The 10,779-nt window shown below is 31.6% G+C and overlaps 2 protein-coding genes across 2 annotated transcripts in view; one reads left to right on the top strand and one right to left on the bottom strand.

Moving 5' to 3' along the window:
- Positions 1–605, top strand: part of LOC108914284 (translation initiation factor IF-2, mitochondrial) — a 25,371-nt gene extending 24,766 nt beyond the window's left edge. Inside the window, exon 8 of the mRNA XM_018720059.1 lies at positions 371–605. Within this exon, the coding sequence (XP_018575575.1) occupies positions 371–543 (173 nt within the window). The 3' untranslated portion in view covers positions 544–605. The remainder of the gene's footprint in view (positions 1–370) is intronic.
- A 6,447-nt stretch (positions 606–7,052) lies between these two features.
- The window catches only part of LOC108914285, a gene marked incomplete at its 5' end in the record, with an annotated part of 89,120 nt that continues 85,393 nt past the window's right edge, over positions 7,053–10,779 (bottom strand). Inside the window, 2 exon segments of the mRNA XM_018720060.1 lie at positions 7,053–7,415; positions 7,531–7,936. Of these exon segments, the coding sequence (XP_018575576.1) occupies positions 7,135–7,415; positions 7,531–7,936 (687 nt within the window).

The raw sequence follows: 10,779 nt of genomic DNA, 5'->3' as shown, positions 1-10,779 counted from the left end.
ACGACCATACATGAAATGCATGTCTGTTAATTCTGCGTTAGAGTAACCAGCCATAGCGAAAGAAAACTTGTGCACTGAGAACAACTGTCAAATACGTACTGTTTATTTCACTAAACATCAACCAACTATTATAAGAAAAGACACAACGTTTTTGCAAAATAAAAAAAGGGGCTAAAAAACATAAAACATTCCATATCTCCGCAACTGTTACTTTGCGGACCCATGTTTATTGCGACTTTTCTGCTTATTTTGGTTCATACTATTACCACCTTAAATATTTTACACTCGTTTTTTTAACACCCTGTATGTTGTAATTATTTGTCTTATTAAATAGATATTGTTTTTAACGTTTGTTATTTGAAAATTTTAGGTACCCTTTCATCAATGAGGCATTTGAAAGATGAAGTGGATGTTATTAAAATAGATACAGAATGTGGTTTGCAGTTATCTGAAAAATCTGTTAATTTTCAACAAGGAGATAAAATTATTTGTTATGAAATAAAAACTATACATCAGAAAATTAATTGGGACCCAGGATTTTAAATATCTTTATTTGCACACTTAAAGCTTGTAAATATAAAAAGTATTATAGTGTCTTTTTAGTACCTAGTGTGATTTACTTTTACCCATATTTCCCGAACTGTGTATTTTAAAGAAAAGAAGCAAAAAACACATGAATGTAATTAATTAATTAATTTAATGTAATTTAATTTAATTAACAAAAATTAATTTTGAGGGATTTTTTTCTAATTTCAAGCCCTGTGAGAAATTGTGTACATTTCTATTATTTTTCAGTTTTGTCCATCGCTAACCACTACTTTTTTTGTATCTTGGAAGCGCTGCTTGACCAAGCCATGTTCCATGGATCAAGCAGTAATCAGACGGAGCAATAACTCCTGAATATGTCGGGTGGGGTAAAAATATGTGGTCGAGCGTCGTCATGTTGAAAAATAGCTTTATCGTGCCTTTGCTCGAATTGCGGCCTTTTTTCCTTCAATGCACGACTCAAACGCATCAATTGTGTTCGGTAGTCTTCACCAGTGATGGTTTCATTCAGTCGAGGCAGCTCATAGTACACAACACCAAGCTGGTCCCAAAAAATATAAAGCATAAGCTTCGAACCATGTATATTTGGGCTTGCCATCGATGTTGATTCATGACCAGGCACACCCCTATGCTTAAAATGATCAAACATATAAATTTTTCATCACCAGTAATGATGCAATGCAAAAAACCGTTTCCTTTTTGCCGTTGAAGCAATTGTTCACAAGTGTAAAATCGCAGTTCAACATCTCTTGTCTTCAATTCTTATGGCACCCAATTTGCCTGTTTATGAATCATACCAGGTGCATTTAAACATTTGGAAACTGTTATGCGATCAATATACAACGATTCAACAAGTACATCTTGTGTTTACCAATCTTGGTTGAGTAATGCTTTGTCGACTGTATCGAAATCACCACTTCTAGAATGTTGAAAGCAATACTCACAGTCGCACACGTTTTTGTCGAAGGAGTACTTATAAATATGTTGTTTACACTTTAGCAAAATGACACATAATTAAAAGTAAAGCCTAGTAACATGAATACAGAGTGTAACTTTGAGTGAGTGTCATATTTTTACAGAGCTTCCGTTGACCTTTAGAAACATGTATCAACAATATATTTTTTCAAATTCTGTCATGAAAACTTATTTTTTTTTTTAATTCTTTTTTTCACAATTTTCTTACTTCACCGCTGGACAAGCTAGTGTAACTTCAAACTATGGCGTGCTTTTGTCATAGAGCATGTAAAATTAGATCTGTATAGGGACTCCTGAAATGTCGATTCGATGATTCCGAATCGAGATTGAAATAATATCGATATATCGGTACTCTTGTACTATCGAAATAATATCGAAACTCCGCCCATTCGAATCGATATAATATCGAGGAGTCTTGGCTAGCCGAAATGATTTGCTCTCTCTTCTATCACATGTATTGACTATTGCTGTATCTTTTCAACATTACAAATATGCACTTGTTTGCATTTGTGTTTTGTTTATTTTTACGTATTTAACCTCCTAATCCAGTGTAAAGTGTCAAATACCTACTTGTTTATGTATAATATATTATATTTACAACTATTTGAACAGTTTTTTAATGATACATTTTCTGTTAACATAATTATGTTCTTTAGGAGCAATCATCGATATTAATAATAATGGTACTTATGCATTAAATAAATATAAATACTGCATAATATTACAAATCTTGTTCTTGTCATGAGTGTGTATTTACCAGAACATTTTTCTCAAAGTTGGTAAAAATTTTATCCAATTGTTGGGGAGGTTTTAATAAATAACTTAAGTTATTTATGTGACTTTCTTTTTTCTTTATACCTCTAATAGTTTGTCGACTTGAAGCAAGAAGTCTACTCATTCCAACACCGTGCATAAAACCAGAAAGCACAAAATATAATTTAATACCTATTGAATTGAATAGTTTCCGAAGTTCTTTTTACTTCTTTTAAATGTCAAACAATAAACATAATTAAATAACATAATATTTTTATGTAAGCGAAATAATTACACAATTTTTTTATCCGGTAAAGATTAATAATGGATCCATTGAACCTCTTTAACTGTCTTCTCCAAATATTTTCAATCCTAAATGCTTCTCGTCGCTCTAATTTTTCAACAATAATTATAATCACAGAGGTAGTATTTTATGTTTTTTTATTTCAAATCGAATAAAAATTTAGGATGTGGAATATAAATAATTTGTCGAGTATGTACCTACGCATAAAACGTTTAAATATAAAGTACATTTAAAACAACTTTCATGGTTTACTGTTTTCTCGTAGAATAAATAAATAATTTTATAAACTTCTGTTTATTTATTTGATGATAGGTATTAATTTTAAAATTTAAATAAACAGCATGAGGCTGCCGCCAGACAAAAAGAGATATATAGCTGAAATACGTATGTTAGACAGAAATAAATATATCTTCATTTGGCTTAACCTTGGTGGTATACAACTTTACCCCAAATTAGCCGAACTTATCCGAGGACTATATCGATGTGCTTCAAGAGTACCAATTTATATTTCGAGTCGAATCGATCGAGATTGGCTTCGTAATTATCTCGATATCGATAAAACGACATCGAGATTTCAGGAGTCCCGCTACTGGACTGTGCAATGGTGTCAAATCTAATTTTTAAAAGAAAACATTAAAAAACAAGTTTCCACACCACTCGCCGTGAGGTTTGGCATGTTAATTTTGCTGAGTGTCCCACAGAAACTAAAGATTAATTCTTTTAAATAAGATAAACTATGAAACAGTATTTAACAAGTAATCTAACAGAAAATTTAAGCAATAATGAATAATAATAAATGAAATATACATAAATAAATAAACAATCTGTTCATTCTCCTGATTTTTCTTATTCGGCACTTATAAGTCGGCGTAATCTATCTAATATCGTTTTCTTTGCTCCTTATGAAAAGTAGGCTCTAACCATATCAACTATTTCTTGATTCGTATACATGCTTTTTCATAATGTACAGAAAATTGAAATTAAAACACAAAATTTCACTGCATAAACACTTTATGTAGAACCTTCCCTAAACCGATAATGTCTAGAGACTAAACCAAATGAAACTGCAGTTTTCAGTCATTCCTGTTTTAATCAGGTGTAGGCTCTTCTGTGCTTTTCAAGGCAAGGCATACCGCAACAGAACAGCTGTTTTTTAATGTTCGATGTTTTGTTCACATTAACATAGAAAAAAATATGTTTAACTTGCAAATAGCAAGTCGTAATATTAAATTAATCTGGTTTCAGAAAATTATTTTTAATTAGTTTTGTTGTTTAAAAGTTAATTAAAAAAAAATATTTACAATTAATAACGTATCCCTGTACCAATATTAGTAAATATTTAACAAGCCATGCAAAAATTATACAATGTAGATTGATTTAAAAACAACTGACGACGTTGATAGTATACTAACACAACTTCACATACAACTTCAGGGTGCGGAATACACAAAATTAAAAAAAACTAATTATATCTCGACTATTTATTTCATTAAAAAAATAATTTCAGATTCCTGTTCATTATAATACGTACTACTACCCCTAAGAAACTGACCCCCACTTAAAGTTACATCCTGTATAGTTACAGAAGTGTTCGATGCGATAAAGCAAAAGTTACGCCATCCCTTGTAAATCCCTCAAAATTTATTCAGTCCTAGTATATATTTCGAAAGAGATGACAAACACCCTTTTGTGTAATACTCCAAGCTGAGAACGTTTAAGTGTATTGTGAGTTCAATAATATGATGCATTTATGTTCTGTTAATGTTGTAAGAATGAATTTTAATATTATCTTTATTTTTTTAATTATAAAATTACAATTTGCACTAATAAATTATTTCAGATTTTGTAAACAGTATTTGATATTTATCTTATAGAAATACAATTGTCTAATATGAAATAGCTCACCATCTGCAAACGATCCAATGGATACATGAATTCTATATTAAAATTATTTAAAAAAATCTTTTGTGCAATGTTTCCAAACGACAATTGTGTGTTTTAGCTACACTGACCCAACCAAGAATACAATAATTTAAATTTATTAAAAAGAATACAATAATTTAAATGACTTTAGATCAGAACTTGATAAGAGTATTTTCAATTGTTGGACACTGAATATACAGGGTGTCCCACCGGGAACTGCATCGAACGATATCTAGGACAGTACTGCTCCAAAAACTTTGAAAATTTGGCAACATGGCAATATCTGGGACGAACACAACTAAAATATCTAGAACCCTCCAGCACTTCTGGTTATCCCGGAAGTCGACTGTAACTTCCTTATTTTAAATGGGACACCTTATACAGTGTAGGAAAGTACCGATGGTTTATCAGAAGTTACGTGAGAGCGATAAAGTAAGCCATAGAAATCCATGTGATAGACAAGGATGGCTATAATGAAGACGTCTAATAGTCAACGCCCATTTCGCCCTTCCACAAATAAGAAGTGGATCTTATTTGTGGAAGGGCGAAACGGGCGGTGACTATGAGAGGCCTTCATTATAGCCATCCTTCTCTATTGCATGGATTTCTATGGCTTACTTTATCGCTCTCACGTAACTTTAGATAGACCATCGGTACTTTCCTACCCTGTATATTATTGCATTTTCGGATTCTACGTGAAATTTGAGGGTCACTTTATTGGATATTCCCTATACCTAGGAGTTATAGATTTTGATATTAATTTTTAAAGAAAAAATTTGACAGATGCAAGGGTCCGCGGAGATGCTAGTCTCTTTTCAGGATATCAAGTGAATTTTTGGCACCTGTAAAGGGCATAGGTAACACTAAATTATGGTATACCAACAAATTAAAACATTTAATACTAGGTGTTTCATTTTTGCTGTTACATTTTGAACTTTAAACATCTATAACTTTGTTAACTTAAATGGAACACCCTGTATTTTTTTACTGTGTCTTTCCCATGGCCATGACCAGAAATACTCCAAAAACAATTGAAATTACTTGACACTTGTCAAATTAGTTGCCAAATTGTTGTGTGTGAATAGTTTTTGCCGAAAATTTAAATAAAAATGCCTGGGGATCGTTTAAATTATACCAATGAGGATTATTTAAATTTGTTTGTTATTTATGGAAAATGTGACAAAGTAATTTCAAGAACGTGGAGAATTTGCTGCTTTTGTCGATAAATAACAAACAAATTAAAATAATCCTCATTAGTATAATTTTAACGATCCCCAGGCATTTTTCAATTTTCAGCAAAAACTATTTAGACAATAATTTGACAACTAACTTGACAAATGGCCAATTTGACAACAGGTCTGATACGAAAAAAACTGTCCAAAAAATAGAAGATTGCAAACATCTCTACAAGTAGTAACGGCAACCCTAACAATGCTTATATGGCTTGAAAAGAAATTTCAATCTGCTACGACAGAATAAAAAATACATGATGTTCCATTTAAGTTAACAAAGTTATAGCTGTTTAAATTTATCGAAATGTAACAGCAAAAATGAAACACCTAGTATTAAATGTTTTAATTGTTGGTATACCTTAATTTAGTGTTACCTATGCCTTTTGCAGGTACTAAAAATCTACTTGATATCACGCCCCTGAAGAGTTACTAGCATCTCCGCGGACCCTTGCATCTGTCAATTTTTTTCTTTAAATATCAATATTCCAAATTGTATAACTCCTAGGAATAGGGAATATTTAATAGTGATCCTCAAATTTCACGTAGAATCCAAAAATGTAACAATATATAGGGTGTCCCATTTAAAATAACGAAGTTGGTGTCGACTTTCGGTGTAACCGGAAGTGCTGGAGAGTTCTAGATATTTTAGTTGTGTTCGCCCCAGGGACTTTGCCATGTTGCCAAATTTTCTAATTTTTCGGAGCAGTAATTTCCTAGATATCGATCGACGCAGTTCCCAGTGGGACACCCTGTATAGCTTAATATATTTAATGATGTGGTGCTGAAAATTTAACAGCATGTGGGAGAGACATGTACAGTGTAGGAAAGTACCGATGGTCTATCAGAAGTTACGTGAGAGCGATAAAGTAAGCCATAGAAATCCATGTGATAGACAAGGATGGCTATAATGAAGGCGTCTAATAGTCAACGCCCATTTCGCCCTTCCACAAATAAGATCCACTTCTTATTTGTGGAAGGGCGAAATGGGTGTTGACTATTAGACGCCTTCATTATACCCATCCTTGTCTATCACATGGATTTCTATGGCTTACTTTATCGCTCTCACGTAACTTCTCATAGACCATGGGTACTTTCCTACACTGTATGTAACATTGCCATGTACCAATGAATCTTGGCACAATTGCAATTTTGTAGTAAAAAAAATAGACCGGCTTTTCCAAGGTATACGTATTCAATATTAGCAAAGTGTAATATTAAATATGAGTAATACTTTTCCTTTTTATTATGAATACTGAAAAAAATTGCCAATATTGTTTGTTTTCAATTTTATTTGTATATTACAAAAATATAACCAATAATAATTATGAATTACACACACTTAAAAAAAATTAAAGAAGTCTTAAAAATCACAAATATGTACAATAATCTGAAATCAAATTATTAAGAATTTCCTAAAGTTTCCAATAGTAAAGTCATTAAAGTCTGAAAACGGTTGCTAATTTGCGGAACCGTTCTATTTTTTAATTGATCGGCGATAATTTTAAAAGCATATTCTTTGTCGTTCTCCTTTTGAAATGTTTCTAAAATAATCTTATCCTCTTCTCGCTTCCATGAACATTCTTCTCCTGTATTGCTGTCACTTTGTGAATGATTATTAATTGAGGATATACTAGAGTTACTGTCAGACTCACAATTATCTTGTGAAGATTCCTCACAAAATTCTGAAAATGTTGAAAATAATATTGCATTTAAAAATTAAGTATTTTCCATTTTTTTTTTAATTGGTGGATAAAATTTTGATTCAAATTATTAGTATTAATTAAAAAATTAACGTACCACTCTCAGATTCTGCAGTTTGTTGACCTGGACTGTTTACCTTCAATTCCAAAGAAGATATACCAGGATTATCCGCCCATTCCATAGATTCATTAGCTAGTCGCTTTTGTTGACCCAATGATGAACCTGCCTTTACCGTAATCTTTTCTTCTAGAGGCTTATCTGCTTTTTTATTACTTTCTTTACATTTTTTTACCGAATATGTTCTTTTTCTACTAGTTTTGTACTCCTTATTAGTTGGACTTGCATTACCAAATTTACTATTGCTATTTCTACTAGATCTACTTTTTTTAGTAAGTACAGTCTTTTGAGGTTCCTTAGAAACTTTTGAAGCCTTATCAGATGGTTTCTTCTTTGCAGATTTCCTCTTTGATTTCTTTTTAACATCTGCTTCATCTTCACTCTCCTGTGAGTAAAGTATATATCAATATAAACATTAAAATCCAAGATAAAATCTAACATACAGATTCATCAACGAGGCGTAACGTTAGTCTGACTAGCGGAAGTTGCGCAAAATGTTTGTGCCCGTGTTGCGCGAATTTTAATAAAAAGCGTAGTTCCATTCACAAAAAGTGTGCGAAGAAGGTGCAACTGTTAGTTATAATGCCACGTCTATTGTCTTGTGGTTAAACTATTATGAAGCACTGGAAATACTTATAATAATATATTGCAATTAAAAAAATAAAATGCAATGAATTTAATAAACTACACCTTAAGTTGCACAATTTGTATGCATGTCATGTAGAAGGTCTAAATTTTGACGTAACTATTAGCGCAAGTAAAAGGCGCAAGGGCAGCGCATTTTTTGTGAATACGTTTACATGGGCGCAAAACTCCTTTGTCCGACTAACGCCTTACACCCCTTTCATGAATCCGGCAGTAAGAATTTATTAATTTGTGAATATTATTTTGTTTTTTTTTATTATCTTTTGCCTCCTTGCAATTCTATTTAGAATTTTATTTTATTTTATTTGTTAACTTGTCCGTTTTAATATAATATAATCACTTATGGGCTATCATATTAAATAAAATATGGATATAAATCTATTGCTATAATCAGAGTAAAAAATATTTAAAATTGAGCAATGTAGGGAGTCCATAAAATTATCCAATAAAATATTATACCTATTACTACAGTTCACAAGCCTACTCAAATTATAATTACTTACACCATTTGAAGGTTATACAAAAAATTAAATTTCCAAATTGTTAATTATATTCATATATATATATATAAACAATTTTTGTACGCGAGTGTTTCCAATTGAAATGGGTCACACTATATATAGTGTGACCCATTTCAGTTGGAAACACTCGCATACAAAAGTTGTTTCTGGACCGATTTGAACCGGATTTTTTTTAAAAGATAGATGTCCAAAAGCACTCTCATGATGCAAAATTAGAAGGTGAAATTTTGATTTTCAAGGCCTACTATGAATTTTTTTCACTGTCAAATTTTACAAAAACTGTTTAGCGATTTTTTTATTTAAAATCTATCTACGGCACTGGATTCTGCATCCTCTAAAACGGTTTCATGCCAAATTTCATAAATAAATATTTTATAATGACGGTTTTATTACAATTTTAATATAGGCTTCATTTAATTCAATACTTTTATAGTAATTTTCTAAAAAAAATGTTGCCTATGAAAAATGATTTTTAAAAACATGGGAAATTTTTACGCTTTTAATTAATCGCATTAAACGTTTAACCTTATAATATTACGGTTATTAATAATTAGGTATTTAAATAAGTAAGTAAATAGCAATGGAAAATTAAAGCATTTTGCTAAAATTAAAAGATTCTCGTTTATATTAGTTTTTAAGTCACCATTTATATGGATGCAGTTTTAAAATTATTTACAAACATTTTTTACATGTAGTTGTTGCGGGGTAACTACCTACTTTAAAGATATTTGATATAACAACGTGTCGTACATCAAGGATAGAAAGCTTATTATAAGGGTGCTATGAAAACAAAACTCTTTTTGTAGTAAAACGTCAAATCTTTAAGATATGCTCATTGTCATTAGGACATTAGTTTCTTTCCATATTGTAATTATGGGTGGGCAATTAAATTTACAAGCAAAAATTGAAATTGTGCGGCTTTTAGGAGATAATGATAGGACTGTGGGAGAAGTATGTGGAATATTTCATAACAGGCACCCAGATGGGTCCCGAATAACTCAGAGTACTGTTTCTAAAATTTCCAAAGTTTTTAATGAATGCGGGGCTGTGTCGAGACGTATTATAAAAGCGGATCGAGTACAAAGAGGACCCAGGTACGAGCAAATTGTTTTAAATTATTTTAATAACAATCCAAACGTCAGTGTGAGAATAGCTTGTTTAAATTTAAATTTGAACAGAGAAAATATCCGCCGATGCCTTAAAAAAAATAAATTTAAACCATTCAAACCCAAGTTTTTACACACCTTGGAACCTGGTGATGATGAGAGGAGGATGGAATTTTGTTTATGGGCTCAAGGAGAGTATCTCAATAATAGATATTTTTTAAAAACTATTTTATTCAGCGATGAGGCGACTTTTACAACTAATGGAATTGTTTCGTCACAGAATTCTAGATACTGGGCTACAGAAAAACCAGATTGGATTATTAATTGTAAACGGCAATATTCTCAAAAAGTTAATGTTTGGTGTGGGATACTAAATGAAACTATCATTGGCCCTTTCTTTTTTGAGGGTAATATGAATAGCATACAGTTTTTACTGTTCCTGAGAAATGAATTTTGGAATATACTACATGAACTTCCAGTACAAGAAAGACTGAATGTTAATTTCCAATTAGATGGAAGTCCTATCCACAATGCAAGAGCGGTAACCGAATGGCTTGAAGATAACTTTCCTAACCGATGGATAGGTAGGAATAGCCCGCTAATTAGATGGCCACCCAGGTCTCCGGACTTAACGCCACTGGACTTCTTTTTATGGGGTGTCATAAAATCCAAAGTTTATAAGTCACGGCCAGGCAACAGAGAAGAGTTGTGTACAAAAATCAGGCAAGCTTGTGCAGAAGTTACCCCGCAACAACTACAGAATGTACAAAGAAATATTCGTAAGCGATTTGAAAAGTGCATCGAAATTAATGGCGGCCTTGTAGAGGCCACAAAAATATAAAATGTTATTAATAATTGTACTCTGATGTTGTTTAATATCGTTTAAATTTCATGTAATGCTTTATTTTCCTTTGCTATTTACTTACTTATTTAAATACCTAATTATTAATAACCGT

The sequence above is a fragment of the Anoplophora glabripennis genome, unplaced genomic scaffold (assembly GCF_000390285.2).
Source record: "Anoplophora glabripennis isolate ALB-LARVAE unplaced genomic scaffold, Agla_2.0 scaffold1071, whole genome shotgun sequence".
NCBI lineage: Eukaryota > Metazoa > Arthropoda > Insecta > Coleoptera > Cerambycidae > Anoplophora > Anoplophora glabripennis.
This window is presented reverse-complemented; position numbering and strand designations above follow the sequence as displayed.